Below are 22262 nucleotides of genomic sequence, written 5' to 3'. Positions count from 1 at the left end.
CTTTTTGCCCTCCAGGAGTTTGAAATTTTGAGATGGACTTAGGCACGTGAATATATAATAAGGACACAGCAAGGGATGGAGGGATTCACTGAAAAGGTGATATTTGAGCTGCATTTGAAAATCGAAGGTAGACGTTTGATCATGAGAGAAGATGGGAAAGTCAATCCAAGTAGCAGCATCAGCCTCAACAGAGTCAGGGAGATATGAAAGAGCACAGTGCGTTTGGGAAGCGAAAGAAATGAGGTGAGATCAGGGTGGGGAGTGATGAAGACAGGGATGATGGGCAGTGAGCCAAGAAGGAGTCATAACAAAGAGTGGCCAAGTTGGAGCTAAGTTATGTGTCCTGAGAGCCATGCCAAGGAGCTAAAATGTGATTCTAGGCCGCAAGGAACTGTCGAACCATTTTAAACAAAGAAACGTCATGGTAAGTTTTAAGTTTTTAGAAAGATGTCACTGGTAGCACAAACCTCTCAGCATATCTGTCTGACTTAAAGTATCTGCAGTGTTTGGTCTTTTTCTCTGTGGATGGGAGTATGAAACACAGTTATTTCATACATTCTGGGAAGTTTCTGTTTGCGGATTATGACCCAGTCCATGTTTTCAGCATCCTTTTTTTTTTTTTTTTTAAAAAGAATGAAGTTGAGGATTAAGTTTCTTCCTGAAACATCTCTCCTTTCTGGGCCATCAGCCTGTGCCCTAATTCTTAGTCGTGAATATAGAGTGAGGATAAGGTTTTGCTTTTTTAAGGGCCGTTGTGCTGGAAAACAACATGGTGAGTATTTGGGATGTTCTGGCAGGACCATTTACTGGGAGGGAATTAGGGAGCTCTGTTCTTCCCTTTCATTCACTGCACACAGCAGGGAGCCCAGATAGAATCCCACTGCAAGTTGTAACTAAATACTTAGTTGATCCTTTTTTAATTGGTCATCCCTACTTTCCCATGCTGCTCCTAGACCCTCGCGTCTCCCAACATACATTGCAGTGTCTGCTTCATTTTACCCTCAAGTTCCCTTGGCATCTAGAAGCCAGCAGAGACCTCACTGCCTCCCTGGACATGGCAGTGAGAAGGAAAGGGAGAAAGCTCCAACTCTCTGCCCCAGGCTGGTGGGGTGGCTGCTGCCTGGCCTTGAACCTCAGATACACTACTCCACCTCCGCCCTCTGCCAAGACCCGCAGCTGTGTGTGCTTTGAGTGTGGTTTTATGAAGTAATAGATGATTAAAAAAGAGATTTGTTCTCTTTGGTGGCTTTCGAGCCTGAGGGATTGCTTAGCTCAAAGGATTGTTATTGGAATGCAGAAGCCTTTATTGCCAAGTCATACACCCCAATCACTGCTGATTTCTTTTTTTTTTTCCTTGAAAAGACTACTTTTTGTTAGTTGCTTGGTAACTGGAGGAGAGGCTTAACTCCTTCAGCACAGAGAGCTCCTAGTTTGAACTGGATTCAGCACCCACATTATGAGATGCGCCTAAAGTTGGCTTGTGTCGGGGACCTGCTCTGTCTTTGCTCTAGCCCGTGTACCATTTGTGCATGGAAGTTGTTATGAGGGATATAGAAGTTAAGTGAGTTGCCCAGGATTGAAAGTGAAATCTCTGAAGTTTAATAAAACATTAGAGGGCTTCCCTGGTGGCGCAGTGGTTGAGAGTCCGCCTGCCGATGCAGGGGACATGGGTTCGTGCCCCGGTCCGGGAAGATCCCACATGCCGCGGAGCAGCTGGGCCCGTGAGCCATGGCCGCTGAGCCTGCGCGTCCGGAGCCTGTGCTCTGCGATGGGAGAGGCCGCGACAGTGAGAGGCCCACGTACCACAAAAACAAACAAACAAACAAAAAACATGAGAAAAAATGTGTTTTGGAGGGCTTTTCTTCTGTAAAGAATGGTAATAGCTTCCATCATGATGCTTCCAAAAGGCCAAAACCCACAGCTCTGCTAGATCTGGGAGCCTCAGGGTGGTGACTGTGGCCTGGGAAGGAAGGAACGCTCACTTTAGAGTGGGAAGCCCCATGTGGCTTTGGGTTAAGGCCTTGTCATCTGAACCTCAGTTTCTGCATCCTTCACGTGCAGACTGTTGTGTATCACCTACAACCTCTGAACCATCCTGAGAATCCAATGAGATGAGGAACGTGGGGGCACTGTTGTAAGCTGTGGAAGAATCTAAGAGGACAGTCGCTGTGCCTGATGCAGGCCCAGTGGTTCCAAGGATAGAATTAATTCAGTAAGATTGAGGCCCTTGGCTGGGACTCCGCTGGTTGGGGAGAGGCAGGGATGGAGAGATTTTCTCATAGAACTGGATTAAGAATCCATCCCCGGGGGCTAATAGGCCCTTGGCCAATCTGGCATTTGATGACTAAGCATTTGTGAATCATGTAGCCCAACCTAAGAACACCATGGGAACCTCATAGGTAGTGTCAGCATCCCCAAGTAAGGGATCAGGCTTCTGGAGACATCCCTCTCATCCAGGCAAACGCTTTCCCCCTCTCCTTTGCTGGCTAAGCTGCAGACTTTGCTTTTGTGGAGAAGGCAGGGAATACTACTGCTGTCTTCTCCCCCAGGATCATGTGCGTTTCTAAGGGTGCCTCGCACTCCTTATATGATGCCATTTCTGGTCACTCCTTCCATGGAGAGTTTGAGCCAGGGTCTCTGGCTTTGCTCAGTGAAGCCGGCGTTGTCTCAAGAAAATATGGCGCCGCCAGGCTGCTTTGTCCCTCCTGCCCCCGATGTGTCTCTTTCTGGCCAGAGGCCTGATGCTGTCTCTGAGACATTCTGCCTGGGTTCCGTTGTCCACAGAGGCTGTCTGCGTGGCTACAGGCTGAAAGCTCTCATTTTGCAAGGTCTGTAATGACTGTATACAAGATCTAACAGAAGCAGTTATTTTCTGAGTTGAGGAAGACTGCTTGGCTTTGGCTGGTAGTACTGATCGTTGCTGCAGTGGTTTCGTGGTTTATTTCTGATTGGCCTTGGATTTCTGAAGTCTTTAGAAGGAGGATGCCTTTTCTCCCTGAGAACTGATCACCGAAACCACAGAGCACATGGAAAGAGATTTGGGGGACTACCCAGAAGACATACTAGTAGCTTGACTCATAGTTTCAAAGGCTACCATGTTCTGACTGATCTATTAGCATATAAAGATACTGCTAGTTCAGAGCTACGTTTGGCATATTTAGTCAACTTTAAGTGTTGCTTTGTTTAACATTAAGACGTATCGGTGTTCAAAGGAAAGTTTAGCCCTTTCTAGATGTAAGCGCTCACCCAAATGCTTAGGAATTTAACATAAACAACCACCACCAACAACAGAAAATGGGCTTAACACTGCCTTTTACATCTGAGCCCTTTTGATGTTATTATTGTTTTAATGGGACCCTGTTCCTGGGTTAATACTCAGTTTCTCTGCTGTGCGTGGATGTCTGTGTTCAGAGAGTGGTGATAGGGGAAGAGAAAATAGGAAGAACTCATAGAATTTGAGGCCAAATATAGATAAAGAATAGTTGTATGTCTATAAAATAGATAGAACAGCACTCAGGACTTTTGTGTTGTTCTAAGGAGGTAACACATGTGGAAACCCTTTGTAAACTCCGAAGCGCCTCTCACCTGAGAGAGATTGGAAGGTGAAACTGAGCAGTTTGTCTAGTTGTTCAATGCATATTTATCAAACGTCTGCTATGTGTCACCTGCTAGCAGATACTAGAATATGTCTCTTTTGGATCTTCTGTCTTGTTACCTTTAGGTTCCCAAAGATACCCATGTACTTAGGATACATTCCTTTTTGTTGTAGCCTCTTGGGGAGGGAATAATTGAAACCAGGACATGGAGAGTTGCCTAGGTGGTAGGAAACCTTTCTTGCTGCTGCTTCTGTCTGTATTGCTCTTCTCTTTTTGAAGTCCTACTTCTCCAGGTCCTTGGCAAAAAAATGGCCACTTCACAGTTTCCAAGTTTATCTCACCTCCAATTCCATTCAAAGGCAGAAGTTAAATGACTCCATTTGGATCCTGATTCTAAATTCCTGGGAGAAGGAATCTGATTGGCCCAGTTAGGTCACATGTCCACCCCTAGTCCAGTTAAGTGTGTCAGGGGGACTGGAGTCATGTGATTTCTACCTCACAGCTAAGGGTCCAGTCCTGTGCCGGGGAGGAGAAAAGACAGTTGTGGGATATTATGGTGCATAAAACTGACAAGGTCCTTGACCTCATTGAGCTTACAGTCTAGCAGAAGAGAAGGACATTATACAACTACTTGCAGGGTGATATGGGTTATATGACAGCCAGACCTCACCTGAGGAGGAGATCCTGAAAGACCTCCCCAGGGAAGGATGGATTGGGTTAACCAAAGTGGGCAGAGCAGCAGGGTGGTGGGTGAGGAAGGAGTGTTCTGGACAGAGGTGGCAGAGGAAGGAAAAAGCCCAGTGGCAGGAAAAAAAAATCTGACCACATTGGCAGTGTGGAAGAAATTGGAAGGAACAAATGTTTAAAAAAGTTATAAGAATAGCTTGATTCCGTACCATTCTCTCTGGCTTAGATTGGAAGTTCTTTGTGGACAGGGACTATCATTCCTGTTGCCTTTGGAACCAGTCAGCCTGGGGAGACTTTTTCATGGCAGGACACATTGCATTTCATCGGGTAATTTCTTAGTGTGGTTTTTCTCCCCAGTTCACAGCTGTTCAGCTTTGAAATCTTTTTATGTGTCTTGAAGAGTACCCTCTTGCCCTTCACTGGGAAGATGGATTGCGTACCCTTGCAGAATGTACTTCCTCCTGCTCCAGGTTGGCAAAGAGGAATAAAAGGGAAATTATAGTCATTTTTGGAAGGATCAATAATTGCCAATTTTTCTTTCCTGTATAGTACTGCTTTTATATCACTCACCATTCCCAGCCCCTGAACAGATGTTTTATTGGGCATTGTTGGCTATGCTTTTGTTTTGAAAATTTTGAAACATTATTGAAAGAGGAGAGGGGGAGAAAATATAGCCCATAATTGATTCTAATATGTATTTAATTTGGCAGAACTTGAGAGAGACTTGCTGGGATAAAGCGGGACATTTCTTTGATCTCCCAGACTTCTTATCGTGGAAGGCAACAGGTGTCACAGCACGGTATGTTAACTATGAGTTGGATTTTATTTGTGTTCATCCATTCTCGGGTGTGCGTGTGTGTGTGTATATATATATATATATATATATATATATATATATATAGCTTTCTTAACTCGCTTTGACTGGATGTACTGTTTGTACATCTGCATGCGATTTTGCGTACTTGAAACATCTTGAATCCATCTTCCACTTCCACTGCACATGCCCAAACACCATTGTTCCTATGAGGCCTGGAATGTGGGTATCCAAGGTGAAGACCATTCATTAAAATTGGACACATTTAAAGGAGACGTGAATAGTCCATTGTGAAATGTGACTATTTTTCCAAAGGCGCTTTTTACGTGATGAATAAAAGAAACATTTTTTGGCCCCTAAAATTAAGGCAAGAGTTATGTTTTTCAAGGAAGGTGATTTTAACTTTAACTAGATGGGTGTGTTAATGAAGCTATTTTGCTTTTTATATCAACGTACCTGAATCATCCCAGAGTGTAGAAGTATGTATGTTGAAGTCAACAGTATTTCTCAAGAAATTACAAATATTATAAATAAGTTATGTGCTACACATCAGAGACAATTTTAAAAATACTCATGGAGTGTGACTGTGGCTGCTACAATGGATGTGTGCACAGATGTGCATATATATGGACAGATTGGACATGTACTCTCAAAGCATGCAAACCTGTTGTCATCTTGACCTCAGATTTCAGGGGATGCACGAGGGGAGGGGGCAGTAGGGCAGGGAGGGGTCTTCTTATCTTGGAAATGATTTAGAATTGCATATGAGAAAGGGGATCATTTCCCAGAGGACCGAAAAACCTGCATGAGTATGTGTATATTTAGGTATATGTTAAAGTCATCTCTTTTAGAGAGCGCTAAATCCTCCCTATTTTCCCTTTTATTTAAACTCATGAGAAGCTGGGAATGGGAGTACCATTTTCCCTGTGCTCTTTCTGTCTATCTCGTTTTGTATGATTTGGATTTTCCTTGTAGAGAGTTGATGAGAGTGTGATAGTTCATTTGGCAGCAGGGGCTTCCAGAAAGGAGATAGTAGAAGATGTATTTCACAAGCACATCATTCATCTTGTTGATTATTCTCCCCTCCCACTAATGAAATGCTAGGGTGGAGGGGATTCACGTGCATATTAAAATGGCCTCAGTAAACCTCAGGTACTCATCCCTCTCTGGGGAGAGGGCTCTGGAGGAGTGGTCTGAACTTTAACCCAGAAGGTGCAATTAGTCACCATTATATTGTTATCATCAATGGGGAGGGGGTTGTTTGGGTGAAGATCTCATCTGGACATTCCTCTTTTGGTGTGATATTAGTTGTCCAGAGTTATTTCTGGCAGGACCTTTCTCTAGTTTTTTTCCCTATCTTTATGCAGTAGTGAAGGAAATGTTTTGATTATTTCAGCCAAATGGACCTAGGAGTCAAAACAGTGCTAATAGTGTGGGTATCGGTAACAATCCATTGGCCCCCACAAGCCTTGAGAACTCAAAAGCAGAACTACAGATGGAGGAGGACCTTGATTTTCCTTCTCTTTTTCCTTGGATGTTAATCAATCCAATTCACTGATGTCCTCCCTGTTTTTCTGATAGTGCTAGATAGTCCACACCCCCATTTCCAAGTGTCTAATGCCATATTAAGACACCAAGAAGCCAGGGTTTTGAAGCTAGCTCTGGCTCAGATAGATTTAAATGCATTGCTTTGCTTATCCACTGTGGAGTTACAACATGACTTATCCTCAGTTCTGCCATGCAAGAGTTTGGTGACCTTGGGAGTGGCCTTACCTTCTTTGAATCTCACTTTCCTTATCTATAAAATGGGGATCGTGATACCAAACTAGCCTGATTATAGGAATCAGCCGAATCATTTATTCAAAGCCCAGATCCTCAGGGCTTCCAGTTTCAAGCCTTCTGAATCAGAATCCCTATGGGATACCTGGGAATTTGTGTGATTAACAAGTGCCCCAGGTGGTTATATGGTCCGGTAAGTTGGGACAACATTGCCTAACAGAGTATACATGAAAGTGATATGTAAGGTGGTCCATACCTGTGAAGGATTGGACGTATTTTGAAAGGTCGGATGGATTTGGTAAATTTAAAGATGGACAGCTTCTCGTTGGCCTATCAGAACATGCTTGGGGGCTTCCATTGCCCACCTGTGACAATCTGAAATCCTGAGGAAGCAGAAAGTTTAGTGCTCAGAAATGATTTATTGACTGTCCAGTCATCCCTGCCATTTTTTATTGGCTGAGACACTCATGACTCATTCTACTTTCTTTAGCGTGTATTTGCAGTCCCCTCCCCGCCCCTTGTCCATACTCGCCAGCACCTTCAGAGGCCTCCCTTCCAGCTTTGCTCTCCTGGAGAGCTGAGCCTGTGGACCTTGGGCACCAGGCACCAAGTTCCTCTTGTAAAGGTTGTTGCCCTCTCCCAGGCACACTTCTCTCTTACATCTGTCTTTCTTTTTTGTTGTTTCCTCAATCTCTTCATTCTTTCTTCTCTATTTCAACTTGCATGATCAGGCGAAACAAGTAATCTCAGAGCTTTCTCAATTATAAATATAATTGGGGTAATGACAATACTTACTCCATGGGGTTATTGTATGGACTGACTGAGTAAGGTGACAGAAGAACTTCCAACACAGCGCTGAGAAAGTTTTTGAAGGAATTAGCTATTTTATTTTTCTATAAATTTATTTATTTATTTTTGGCTGTGTTGGGTCTTTGTTGCTGCACGCGGGCTTTTCTCTTGTTGTGGCGAGAGGGGGCTACTCTTCGTTGCGGTACTTGGGCTTCTCATTGGGTGGCTTCTCTCGTTGCAGAGCACGGGCTCTAGGCATGCAGGCTTCAGTAGTTGTGGCACTCAGGCTCAGTAGTTGTGGCTCGCGGGCTCTAGAGTGCAGGCTCAGTAGTTGTGGCACACGGGCTTAGTTGCTCCGCAGCATGTGGGATCTTTCCGGACCAGGGCTTGAACCTGTGTCCCCTGCATCAGCAGGTGGATTCTTAACCACTGCACCACCAGGGAAGCCCTAGCTATTTTATTTAGCTTCCTTACTGTATCGATTTTGGCAGGGAGTCTTTGCATTAAGCTTCTGGCCTAGCGGAAAGAGGGAAATCCTTGTAGTCAGACTGACCTGGGTTCAACGTCTCTGCTATGTACTGTCTGTGAGAAGCTGGAGTAAATTACCACCCTCCCCCTCCCCCACCCCCTGCCCAAATTCAGGTCCTCATCTGGCAGCCCTGTCAGGGTTAGAGGTACTGTGGATAAAATGTGTAGCACATAGTATTTAAACAATTCACAGTTCTTTTAATGAAAAATCCCCATTGTCTTTCCATCTTCTAGAATCAGGAAGATGAGGGTCTGAGTTTGAATGTACGAATGCCAAAAAACACTCTGGACAGTGGAACATGAACTTGGCATCCTCTGGGCCAAGGAGAGGTTCAGATTTGGTGTTTATCTGGCTCTTATTGTGATTGTTTTGGGAGGCTTTGGGGAAATGGGTGCCAAAAAGGCTAGAGGGTGTTTTTTTTCCCTTTCTTTTTTTCTCTTTATTATTCTAGTGGAGTCATGGCTGAAAAAGTGATCAGATTTCACCTTGTCTTAAGCCTTCAGACTTGTTTTTGGCAGTGACGGTGTGTAAGAAGTCTTCCTCCTCCTCCTCTTATCTGTTTTTCTCTCTTCTCCTGCTTTCCCCTCCCCCCTCGCTTTATTTATTGTTCTTATCTTCTAAAATATGGCAGCTACTCTTGTTTTTCTGGGTCACTGAGAAAAATCACCACTTTGGCCTATGATTAATTTGTAATTCAGCTCCATTCTTTTCATTATATTGATGAAAATAATTATTGCTATTTTTTAAAGTAATAATTTATATAATCATCATAGTCATCATTTATTGACTGCATTCTCTATATCTGTGCTAACTTTTTAACAAATGTGAACCCCATTAGTCCTCCCAACCAGGTGACTATTATCAGGTGACTGATAATAGAAGATAAAAGCAGTGATAAAAATATTAAAAAGTCACAATGGAGTGAAATATTAATAGAATAAGATAAAGCCAAGAGCTTCATAGAAACTATATGGTTCATCATAATTACTAATTGATTTGTTTCCAAGCTTCCTAGTGGCCAAAGAAAAGGTGAGAACATAATCAGGATTAACTGAGTGAACACATAAGAACCCAACTGCTGTTCAGGAGAAGAACTCCCTCTAACATTGTGGTCTGAGAGCAATTTCTCCTAGATTATCAAGGGTTGGCAATATTCTGTAAATTATCTAAAAGTATGTCCTTTGAAATTCAGTTATAGCTTCAAATAGACTTTATTTTAAACCTAGTTTTAGATTTACAGAAAAGTTGTGAAGGTAGTACGAGAGTTCCCATTTACTTGACACCTAGTTTTCCCTATTATTAACATCTTATGTTTGTGTGATACATTTGTCAACAATTGATGAACCGATGTTGATATATTATTATTAGCTAAATTCCATACTTAATCATATTTCTTTAGTTTTTACCTAATGGCCAAGATCCTATCCAGGATACCATATACAATTAGTCATATCTCCTTAGTCTCTTCTTGGCTGTGACAGTTTCTCAACTTTGTTTCTGATGACCTTGACCGTTTTGAAGCTTGGTCATATATATTATAGCATGTCCCTCTAATGGAATTTGTCTGACGTTTTTCTCATGATGAGACATGGGAAGTATGTTCTGGGGAGGAAGACTACACTGCCTATTTCTATTGAGTACCATTCTCATCATGTCATATCATATCAAGGGTACATACTAGCAGCATGTCATCACTGTTGATGTTGATCTTAATTATCTGGCTGAGGTATTGTTTGTCAGGTTCCTTTCCACTTTCTGTCTTGTATTATTGGAAGGAAATCACCATGCACAGCCAACACTAGGAGTAGGGAGTTATGCTTCAATTCCTTAAAGATGGAGTTATCTACATACGTTATTTTGAATTATTTCTATAGAAGATTTGTCTATTCTCAATTCATTTATTTTTATTTCTTTGGACAAAAAGAAATTGATTACTGAGTTCCTTATGCACAAGAGACAGTTTGGTTAGTTTGCTTTAGAAGTTATATGTTAGAATTTCTGAGTTTTCTATGGCATATGGGGGAACAGGGCTGAGTTTCTAGAATCTCAGGTTTATTTTTCCTTACATTTTGTATATGATATATTACTCCCCCCCACTACAATGTACAATTCTGTGAAAGTTGTCAGTCAATATTCTATTTTCTACTTTGAGATGAATTTATGTTCTTTAGAATTGTAATCCTTTTAAAATAGCAATTATTTTCCTGATTTGCATGGTTCTCTATGTGTGGGGTTTATAAGGGATGTTATTATTCTGTTATTTTTCTTATGGTTATTTGCTAATCTGTCAGGAGAAGATTATGGCAGGTTATTGATCCAGATCTATAGTCACTTTCCAAATATAATCTCCAGGATCTCAAAAATAGTATCATTATTTAATGACTCTTATTACTGTATTTCATTTTTTAAATTATAAATCTACTTTATACAATTTATTTTTTTACTCTATGTATTATTGTATTTTCCCTATCAAGTATTATCTGAAAACATATTTTTGATACCCGTATAATATTCTATCTTATGTCTGTGTAATGTCTGTGTTAGTTTTGCCAAGTTTTTAGGCTTAAAATGATCTCTTATTTTAATGTGCATTTTTGTTATTAAATGCAGTTACCTTTTCTTATATTTATCAACCACTTGTTTTATTAATTTATGTCAATTAATGTCAATAATTGTATCTATTAGTATTACATGTATTGATTGCCTATTTATGTCAACTACTAATATTTATATTGGATTTCAGTGTTTTCTTAAATATTGGTGAGAATTCATGTTTTTGTTTGTTCATTTTACTATTTTCCCCAAGGTGTTATTTTTGAAAAAATTTTAAAGCTACAGAAAAGTTGAAAGAATGGTATATGGAACACCATATCTTTACCTACATCAGCGGTCTCCAGCCTTTTTGGCATCAGAGACCTGTTTCGTGGAAGACAATTTTTCCATGGGCTGGGGTTGGCAGGGGGTGGTTTTGGGATGATTCAAGTGCATTACGTTTATTGTGCACTTTATTTCTATTATTATTACACTGTAATATATAATGAAATAATTATACAGCTCACCATAATGCAGAATCAGTGGGAGCCCTGAGCTTGTTTTCACTTGCCACTCACTGATAGGGTTTTGATATGAGTCTGCAAGCAGTTGATTTATTATGGTCTCTGTGCAGTCAAACCTCTCTGCTGATGATAATCTGTATTTGCAGCTGCTCCCCAGCGCTGGCATCACCGCCTCAGCTCCACCTCAGATCATCAGGCATTAGATTCTCATAAGGAGCACGCAACCTAGATCCCTCGCGTGCGCAATTCACAGTAGGGTTCTCGCTCCTACGAGAATCTAATGCCGCCGCTGATCTGACAGGAGGCGGAGCTCAGTAGCGGTCCGTGGCCCGGGGGCGTTGGGGACCCCAGACCTATAATTCATCAATTAACGTTTTTGTTACATTGTGCTCAAAAGTGTTCTATCTCTGACATGCGTATATGTGTTTATTTTGCTGAACCATTTATAAATGAATTGCAGATACCACCTTCTTTCCTCATAAATTCTGCAATGTGATCCCCAAGAGTACTGTCCTTCTCCTGTGTAACCACAGTGCTGCTATCACACTTAGGACCATTAACATTAATCCTCATTATTTAAATTCCTAACAGGTACCCTATTGTTAACTGTTCAAAGTGCCACTCACTTTTCCTTGCCATTGGAGTTCTGACTGATAGAGACTACATACAGAGCATATTAGCTAGATGAAGAATGAAAACCTACCTCATTATCTTAGAAAATACTTGTTAACCTTTAATGTATAGAGCTTCTGGTATACTGGGTGGATAATGCAGCTCAGAAGTGAGGCTAAACCAGCACTTACATGTTCAGGTGTATGTGTTCTTATATGGAGGAAGGCAGGCCCGATATGCCAACCAGATGTCATCAAGTCAAGTAACTGAGTCAGCAACATGAATGCAGATCCTGCTGAGGTGTGCTTACCTAAAGCCAGGGCACACTGGTTGCACCTGGGCATGGAGAGTGAAGGCGTGGGCTCGATGTTATTCTAGGAATGACTTAGTACCTTACCTTTAACACAGTGACCCCTTCAAACATGGCTTAATATATTCCAGTGTCACAACAATCAGAAGGATTTCCCTTACCCCCTTGGAGAAAATTAAGTCAGGGGATGGGGTGCAAAGTCAGCTGCGCTTCCTCTGGTGCTACTCTTAGTGGAGAGAGCGGGCAGGGAGCAGGCTCATCCTCCCTAAGGGCTGAGGCAGCAGCACGGGAGGAAGAAGGGGTAGACTTCCACGATAATATCTGCCTCTGGTGGCCTGCCTGCAGTCCACATCCCTTCCTTAGTACTTGACGTCCTGATGACCTCACTCAGTTGCATATCTAAGATAAGACTTGATTTAAAAAAAAAAAAGAAAAGCTTTATTGAGAGAGAATTCACATACTATACAAGTCACTCATTTAAAGTATAGTTCAGTGCTTTTGATAGATTACATTTTTATGAATTTTAGTAAAATATCTATAGCATAAAATTTACCATTTTAAGTGTCCAATTCAGTGGCATCAATTACATTCATGGTGTTGAACAGCTATTACCACTACCTATTTCCAAAACTTGTTACCCCAAACACAAACTCTGTAACCATTAAGTAACAACTCCCTGTTCCTGCCTTCCCCTGCCCCATTAACCTCTAATCTACTTTCCGTCTCTATGAATTTGCCCATTCTAGATACCTTATATAAGTAGGATCTTATATGTCTGGCTTATTTCACTTAGCATAATGCTTTCAAGATTCATCCATGTTGTAACGTGTAAGAATTTCCTTCCTTTTTTACGGCTGAATGATATTCCATTGTATGCATATGCTACATTTTGCTTTTCCATTCATCTGTTGGTGGACCCATGATGGATAATTGGGTTGTTTCTTCCTCTTGGCTATTATGAATAATGCTGCTGTGAATATTGACGCATAAGTATCTGTTTGAGTCTCTGCTTTCAATTCTTGTGGGTATATATCTGGGAGCTGAATTGCTGGGTCACATGGTAATCCTATGTTTAGCTTTCTGAGGACCCACCCACTGAACTTTTCCATGGCAATTGCATCATTTAACATTCCCACCAGCAATGTATGAGGATTCTAATTTCTCTACAGTTTCACCTGTTTTTATTTTCCTGTTTTTTTTTTTTTTTTTTTTTTTTTAATTATAGTCACCCTCATAACTGTAAAGTGGATTCTCACTGTGGTTAACGACTTGATTTTTTGTTAGAAATCTATTGAATGAAAGTAAAATTGATTGAATTTAGGTCATCCTAGAGGTAACATTTTTTGGCCAGAACTTGGTTGAAACTTGACAAAGATTCTGAAGGTAGTGTCATAAAATTAAAGAGTTCTGGAGAAAAAATAACAGTTATTTCTGATATGATTGATGCTAAAACTCTTTGATATGCATTGTTTTATGGTTGTGTTGAAGGATGATTTCTCAGAACAATGGTATAAAACCGCTCTTCTAGGTTCTAGGAAGAATGATTCAGTCATCCTCTCGCGTCAGCTTATTTTTTGGCATCTTTAATAGTGCTGAGAAATGGCCTGTAAGTATTAGATTGCCTTTACCCTTATTTTGGGGAAAGAAGAGTGCTCTCACTCTCTACAGAAGAAAAATTATCCTTATCTCTTCACTGATGAGTAATAGAAAAAATAGAAAATTAAAAATCATAGTGGTTTGAACAAACAGGCGTTCATTCTCTTCTGTAAGTAAATACAGATGTATAGAGTTTTGGGCTACTATGACAGTCCCACAAACTCATCAAGGACATTAACTGTTTTGGCATTTTTACTTCATTATCTTCAGCCCTGACTTCCATTCTCAAAGATACCTCATGGTCCAAAATGGCTTATGGAGTCTCTGTTTCTCAGCCCACATTTCATATAGCAGGAAGAAGGAAGGTGGGAGTTGCATAAAAAGGATGTACACACCTGAGTCAGCCTTCTTTAGAGAACCCTCTTTGAAGAGCTGCATAATACTTCTGCTTGCATGTCATTGGTTTATGCTCACAAGCAGCTAGAGCCTGGATAAAATAGGCTTTTAGTTGGTGCATTGCGTTTCTCTTACTACTAAAGAAAAAAAGCGAGAATTAATACTGAGCAGATAAAAAGATAATCACAAAATTGTAATTTCTCAGTAAGTTACACTGGCCGTTATCCCAGATACTAATTTATAATCCTTCTATAATAGTGACAGAGAGAAGGGTGAGCACAGGACAGGTCATAGGGGTGGTGATATATAGTTTGAAACAACTGTAGCTCATAGTTTCCTTCCTTCATTCATTTCACTTACTCATTCGTTTATTCTTTGCATGTATGTTAATAGAGCACCTAAGAGGTCTCTTCTCTCTAGTCTAGCAGTAGGTAGGTACACATTTATTTAAACTATTCAAATTCCTGTAAGGGCTGGAGCCAAATACTCCTTAGCTCACAGTTTTGCTCTGCCATTGATCAGCTGGGTGAACATGGGAAAGTCATTTAATCTTCTTCTCAATCCCAGGTTCCTTTTATGGTTGAAGGGGGACAAAAATTACATGACTTTGTTCTGTGGAGAAAATGGAGCACCCTGGGTGAGACCTCTAACCAGTCTGCAATACGGAGTAGGACACAGGAAGTGCTACTTTCATTTATCTTTCCCTTCAGTCTTTATTTTTTAGTTTTACGTTTTAAGGTGAAGCTAAATTCAGTTAAACAGCTTACAGGTGGGGTGGGGACAGTGGGCCATTTAGAAACCAAATAACCTGTTGGGCAACTTCTCTCCCCTATTGGGTTTTGTCTTGCCTTCCTGTAGGGTTCTGTGAGTCAGAGGGTGTGAGAGTGTCTCCAAAGGTCTCAGAGCTGTTGTGGGCGTGAAGAAATGAGCAGATGGCAGGAGACCACAGGCCATCAGTATTCAGAGGCTGAAAGTCCAGGAAGGGCAGGAGAGAATGGAATATGCCAGGGCTGTCGGGGCAGGAGGGGAACGGAGTGTTCATATCATGGCTTCTCACCCATGCCTACAGTTGAGGCACAGACCCCCAGTGACTGGGAGTCCTGCTGCTGCCCTACACTAACGCTTAACTATGGGATCAATGACTGTCCCTCTTTATCTGCTCCGTTGAGTCCAACCCTGAGGAAGGTTGAGGTTTCTTCTTTCACTTTTCATCAGTAAAGCAAATCTCGATGGAAAAGGTTAGGAATCCCCACATTTGTCCTTTGGGACAAAGGTGGTAAAAAATGTGTGACCTTGGGTGGTTATGATGTGCACCCTTCAATAAGAGCCACTGGTCTGAATTTGCTCAGTTCCCATAACTTAAAAAAAAAAAAAATAACAGCCAGTTTGTATTGAATACCTGCTGTGTATCAGGTACTGTTCTAGGTCTTTTTTTTTTTTTTCGGTACGTGGGCCTCTCACTCTTGTGGCCTCTCCCGTTGCGGAGCACAGGCTCCGGAAGCACAGGCTCAGCGGCCATGGCTCACGGGCCCAGCCGCTCTGTGGCATGTGGGATCTTCCCAGACTGGGGCACGAACCCGTGTCCCCTGCATCAGCAGGCGGACTCTCAACCACTGCGCCACCAGGGAAGCCCCTCTAGGTCTTTTGTTTGAGATATATGTGTATATGTGTGTATATATATATTGAAGTATAGTTGATTTACAATGTTGTGTTAGTTGCAGGTATACAGCACAGTGATTCATATATATATATATATACTTTTTCAGATTCTTTTCCCTTATAGGTTATTACGAAATATTGAGTATAGTTCCCTGTGCTATATGGTAGGTTCTTGTTTGTTATCTATTTTATATATAGTAGTGTGTATATATTAATCCCAGCCTCCTAATTTATCCCTCCCCCTTTCCCCTTTGGTAACCATAAGTTTGTCTTCCATGTCTGTGCATCTATTTCTGTTTTGTAAATAAGTTCATTTGGATCTTTTTTTTTTTAAATGCCACATATAAGTGATATCATAGGATATTTGTCTTGTCTGGCTTATTTCACTTAGTATGACAGTCTCTGTGTCTATCCATGTTGCTATAAATGGCATTATTTCATTCTTTTTTATGGCTGAGTATAGTATGTATGTGTGTGTGTGTGTTTGTGTGTGTGTATACCACATCTTTTTTATCCATTCCTCTGTCTTTTTTTTTTTCAGATCTCATGTGCTTACCTCTAGACATGAGTTCTGTATGCCTGAAAGGTAACGGCCAGTATGGCTAATTTTCCAATTGAGCAGCTATGTAGCATTTCCTTTACTTTACAGTTTTCTCTGAGACCTCGAATCACTTTTAGAATTTAGTTTTGTTTGCTCTTTAATATGGTAAAGTGGAACAATCTTGGGATGGGGTTCCTCATTTACAAATAGTATGATGGTAGAGTCTTTGCCAAAAATGTTTTGGAACTGTAAAAGTGCTAAAAAATAGAGATCTCATTTTCCAGGTGATATGACAGACTCCCAGAAGGGTCTCACCCTGAAGGTGAAACTAGTAAGTGAAGTATGAGTTAGGTTTTAAGGGGACATCCCCACATCATACATTGTTTAGGGGTCCTTTCTCTGACCCGAGAAGGCCTCCCTCAGGATGGACAGGACATCTCAGTCTTGGTGGCCTCTTAAATTAGTTTGCTATCCAGGATGGCTGTCACTGTAGGTGAACTCTTGTGAACCTAGTTATTGGGCCTTTTGAATATGCTGTACCTGTGTGACTCTGGGTAGCCTCTAAGTTTCATTCACTCTGATTAAAGGTATCAGTATTCAGTCTTGGAACCCATGATACTGTAAGGGCTGTGAGGCCTTGGCGGGTGGCGTGGTTTGAAGCTTGGAAGATGTGTGTGGTCCAGCCAGGTAACCTTGGGCCCCTGGCACTTGGTCTGTCTGCAAGATTTGGTGATTGAGCTAGTGATCCATTTAGCCCCTCCCTGGACTAAAACTCTGAGTCTGAGAGGTAATGGTGTTGACCAAAGTCTTGCTTTGGCTTCTTTCTTACACCTCATTTTTTGGAAAAAGTATTGTAAAAGTCTAACATTAAATTCAACCTTTGGGGATGTAATTTAGTGTCAAAATGCTATACTCTTTCCTTCTTTTTTTCACCTCTTCCAGTTGGTTTAATATCTTTTAGTATACCTTCCTTTTTTCTTGTTTTCTTCCTTCCTCTCTCTAAATTATCGTCAAGGGCCTTTGAAGAGAATTCTTAAATGTTATTGAGAAATTGCAGTCAGGGAGTCCTTTGTTCCCAAGTCATTTAGAAGATTACCTTTCCTTTTGTTAAATACGAAAAATTGTCAACCTGTACTGTGAGAAGGTGCCAAAAACTGCATTCACCAATAAAAAGCGTCAGCTCTCATTATTGCCCAGATACTATTCTTTTCAAAAGCTGAGTGCTCTCCGCAGGCTTTCTAAACAATCTTCGGCTCATTCATCTTCCTGGTTTCGTTACATTTTGAACCTCTCTGGGTCTGTATAGAGTGGCAGCCTGTCTTTTAAAAATTAATGGGTTCCAAATGCCATTCAAGCCTATTTCTGCCCTCAACCTCCTGCTCCCTTCTCCAGCTCTGCCTGTTAGGAGTCTTATATTCTGTATAAATATTGAGCTGGAGATAGTTTCTGAAGAGGTGTTTGGACTTTTAATTAGCACTGACAGCCTGTCTGCCTGGGCTTTTGCTCTGCGGTCTCCATGGAAAAGTCAGGCAGGTCAGTATGGAGGGGGTGGGGAGGCCCGCAGTGGATATGTTCCTGGCGGCTGGCCCTAGAGACACTGAACTCTGAGCCAACCATGAAGTCATTTTGAATTTAAGGAGTCTTGCTAATCCAAGGCAATGTGTCTTAATTTGACAAAGTAAAGACTGCCCGATAAGCAACCCTAACTACAAGTTCTGTGAAACTGGGGGTGTTTGTAAGTTTAGATTGTGCTAGAGAAATGTGGTGATGTGGAAGAATGGGTTCATTTTCTTCTCTTTACTCCCTTTCCCAGCCCCTCCCCCTCCCCCTCCCCTCCTCCGCTTCCTCTCTCCCTCCCTCCCTCCCTCTCCCTCTCTCTCCCTCTCTGTCTGTCTGTCTGTCTGTCTGTCTGTCTCTCTCTCTTACTTACTTTGGCCCAATTCGGCCCTGCAGTCTGGCCTCTGCAGTGGCTTGATGTGAAATTTGAGAAACATATGTAGTTTTCTATTTCAGGAAAATGATCTCAGGAATTGAATGTGTTTTTTTGGTTGGCTGTTAAGCTCTGATCTTGCCCAGTGTGGTTTTTTGATGATGGGAAAGAGGCTTCAGAATGCTTTTTGTCAGAATTTTGTGTCATAAACCTTACAGCTTGGTTGCTTTCACTGGGCCCCCACCCCCTCCCCAGCCCACGACACAATGTCATCTATTCTGTCAGAAGTGGGAAGAAGTGCGCATTGTTCGCATTACAATCAGTTCATTGCTGCGGGCACGCACATACACGAAAATGGCCGCCGTGTCTGTCCTTCACAAAAGCTATTTTAAATGTAGTTCAGTGGAGGACCAGGGGTCTGCATACTGTTGCCCATAAAGGAAAAGGGATCCATGGGGGAGAAGTTGGCCTTTGTTTTGCCTTGGAAGGGCCAGTATTCTTCTTTGTTCTTGAGGTGAGAGCCAACAGTGGGCCCAGTGCCCTGCAAACTAAACTTCATTGATCTAGCCATGCGATGGATGTGCAGACCAGCAGCGTCACTGGGGCCTGATGAGAGCGGAGCTGAGCGAGGGGCTCAGGCGAGTGAGGCTGGCACAGGCACTGGCTGAGAGTTGGGTCTGACCTGCTCCATGTCCAAGGGTTTCCAGTGGAATGAGGCACGGCCCCAGCCCGAGAAAGGCTCCCTGACCTGTGGTTCTCCACTAGACGTGAGCTTCTTGAAGATGGTAGCATGTCCGTGTTCATCTTTGTATCCAGGGAGTACTTGCTGAATTACTAAGAGAATCATGTGCTCAAGCGGAGGTCTCTACAGAATATGCTGGGAGTACAGAGAAGGGACTGACCTACCCACCTCAGAAATTGGGGTGGGGTAAGGGACACAAAGGAGGAGAAAGTCCAGGAAAGGCTTACCCGGAGGAAGGGAGCTGACATTCCTGGGCAATATGCAAGTTATCCTATTTGATTCTTACAGTGTATCATTTTTATAGATGAGGAAGCCAAGACTCAGGGAGGTCAATGAACATGTTCAAGATCACACAGCTCCTGAGGAGCAGAGGCTGGTTGAACCTAGGTTTGCATGGCTCCAAAGCAGTGCCCCTTGCAATGGCCCATCCTTCTATCAGGGGAGCAAGGATGGGAACCCTAGTGCCTTTCACACTGCACTTGTCTCCTCCTCTTGTTTGGTCTGTAGTGAACTGATCACCTCCTTCTGGCCCTAACATCTGACCTTTGTCTAAAGGGTTTGGGAAAGTTTAAGAGACTTTGAGGCGGTGGTGGAGGTGGGCTTCCCAGGAAGTGAACGCACTGAAGCTTAAGCTTCAGGGACCCTTGCTCGCATGGCCCTGTGAGTGCAGGTAGTTGTTGGGAGGCATAGAATGTTCCGGGTGGAGAGGGGTTGCAGTCAGGAAGCATTTCTACGTAGGCATTTCTGATCTCAGGAAAAGGGAACCTAAATCCCCAAGGCTCCAGGTATTTGTTTTAATTTTTTTCTTATTGTAAATATTCATTACTGTACGTGATCTTGTATTCATAATTTTGTATTCCTTTCTTTACGAGTTCCCCCATATAAAAGCTTCAGGCCCTTCAAGATGTGGATTTGCCCTGGAAGTGGTGTGAGAGCACCCTTCACAGAAGAAGGAATGTAAACTCAAGGTAGCCACTGAGTTTGGGCTCTGGGGTAACATGCCAGCCCTGGGACTCATTGTGTGACCTGGAGCAAGCTTCTTACCTTTTCTGCACTTCATTTTCCTATTTGTACCCTGTGGGCTTGCTGTAGAGATTGTAAGCATTCACGTGTATAAAGCTTGTAGGACAGCGTGCTTAGGATTCAACAGATGTCAGCTTCCCCTGGTGCTGTGATTGTTATTTGTTACTGGTATATGAGACCCACATAGATGGAGCTGAATACCCATGTCTGCCATTAAAACATTGACCTTCTGAGGGGGATAGTGCAAGGACAGCTTCAGACTTACATTAAAAAGCCCACAGACTATCCCTTTATGCATTGATTTCCTTATCATCTTTGACCATCATCCAAATGGCTTCAAATAAATTTCATTATGTGGAAAACTGGTGATGTGTTCACAGAGCTGAGACAGGAGCTGTCTTCATCTCCAGCCACTCTTCATCACACACCAAGATTCCAGCCCTGTCAGACGTCTTGCCCAGTCCCTGGGCCTTTTCCTGTCTTCTTTGCACATACTGTTCCTCTCTCTAGAACACCATCTGCCTGCTTTTCTCCTTGCTGAGCTGTTGCTCATCCTTCAGAATCCATCTTCAATGTCCTGTTGTTTGTGAAGCCCTACAGACTCCCCGGGGCGGTTAGACACTCCCTCTTCATTGGTCCTCTAGTTTTCTAGCACTTCTCTCGTTGTACTGTAATTATTTCTCGGCACATGTTTTTCTTGTACTAGCTTCGGAACCCTTTGGATGAAGAAACCACAGTTTATTCACCTTTGTAGTGTGTATGACGCACATTAGGTGCAGAGAAATTTGGGAGGGATTGGAAAAAGTGTTTCTTTTCGTGTCATTACAGTATGTCCTTTTTACAGATGAGGAAACTGCGACTCAGAGAGATCAAGGAACACATTCAAGATCACACAGCCACTAAGGAGCAGAGAGGCTGGATTTGAACCTAGGTTTGCATGGCTCCAAAGTGGTGCCCCTTTCTGTGGCCCATCTTTCTAGCAGGGGAGAAAGGATGAAGACCCTAGTTCCTCTCACACTGCACTTGTCTCCACCTCTTGTTCGATCTGTAATGAATTGATCACCTCCCTCCGGCCCTAAGATCTGGCCTTCGTTGAAATTATTTGGAGAGTATAGGACGCATATTAGGTGCAGAGACGTTTGGGGGGATTGACTGGAAAGAATTTTTCTTTTCATGTCATTATATTTTAAAAGCCACAAGCATTTGTTCCAGAAGAGCTGTATGGTATGATTACACAGAATCATGTTTTCCCATTGGTTTTCACTCCAGTTTAAGAAAGGTTCTTAATGTCTGATTGACCTTCAATTTGAAATGACTTTGTAGCGTTTTCCTTGTTTCCCTGCTTCCAGCCCCCTGATTTGAGCAGATGATGCTCTGTAAATAATTACTTGTGTCTTCCTTGCTCTAAACTGTAACTTGGTGAGTATAGGACCTTGCATGTTTGGTCTGCAGCTCTATCCCCAAGACCTAACCCTGGGATTGACACAGGGTAATAGTTCTAGAAGAACTATTATTACCTCTTCTAGTAGAAAAAAGTATAATAATAATTTTAGTGGTATTTTATACTAATAACAGTATTTAACACATGCTGGCACTGTTGTGTGCACTTCAGGCATACGAGCTCCTTCAGTCCTCCCAGCAGCTTTGTTTTATATGTGCTATAATTACCATGCATATTTTAAAGAGAAAAAAACTGAGGCTCGAAGAGGCCAAGGACCTTGTCCAAGACCACACAGCTGATGAGCAGCAGAGCTGGGATTTGAACCCAGGCAGTCTGGCCCCAGAATGCAGGCTTTTTACCACAATGGTGTACTGCCTGTGATTAGCACTAATTAGCTCAGCACTTATTTGTTAACAGATTATTAAGGGAATCCCACAGAGACCTATTTTTCTAAAGTGAAGAGTTCATTTGTTAGGTGTTTATTTACCGTAAACCGGTGGTTCTCAAAGCATGATCCCCAGACCAGCAGCATGAACGTTACCTGGAAATATATTAGAAATGCAGATTCTCTGGCTTCACCCCATCTATTGAATTAGAAACTCAGGGAGTGGGACCCATTAATCTGTGTTTTAACAAATCCTAGAGGAGCTTCTGATGAGAACCACGGCCCAAGACTAAATCATTTTCTCTGGAATTTTACTTCCTTCTTTTGGCTTTTCTTCTTCTTCTTCTTCTTCTTTTTTTCTTTCCCTTTCTCTTTCC

The 22262-nt window shown here is 42.2% G+C and overlaps 1 protein-coding gene across 11 annotated transcripts in view; it reads left to right on the top strand.

Moving 5' to 3' along the window:
- FGGY (FGGY carbohydrate kinase domain containing) overlaps window positions 1–22262 on the top strand; it is a 418604-nt gene that overhangs the window by 61359 nt on the left and 334983 nt on the right. For 10 of the 11 annotated variants that reach the window (XM_089921904.1, XM_089921896.1, XM_022575812.2 and 7 more), the window contains one exon: window positions 4994–5082. The exons of the other annotated variant lie outside the window; for it this stretch is intronic. In XM_089921904.1, the coding sequence (XP_089778030.1) occupies window positions 4994–5082 (89 nt within the window). The remainder of the gene's footprint in view (window positions 1–4993; window positions 5083–22262) is intronic. 11 annotated transcript variants of the gene reach the window in all.

The sequence above is a fragment of the Delphinapterus leucas genome, chromosome 1, assembly GCF_059928025.1.
Source record: "Delphinapterus leucas isolate spDelLeu-1000000601 "Yukka" chromosome 1, BTC_Dleu_Yukka2, whole genome shotgun sequence".
Lineage (NCBI taxonomy): Eukaryota > Metazoa > Chordata > Mammalia > Artiodactyla > Monodontidae > Delphinapterus > Delphinapterus leucas.
The sequence above is the reverse complement of the archived record's forward strand: the minus strand, read 5'-3'. Positions and strand labels throughout refer to the sequence as shown.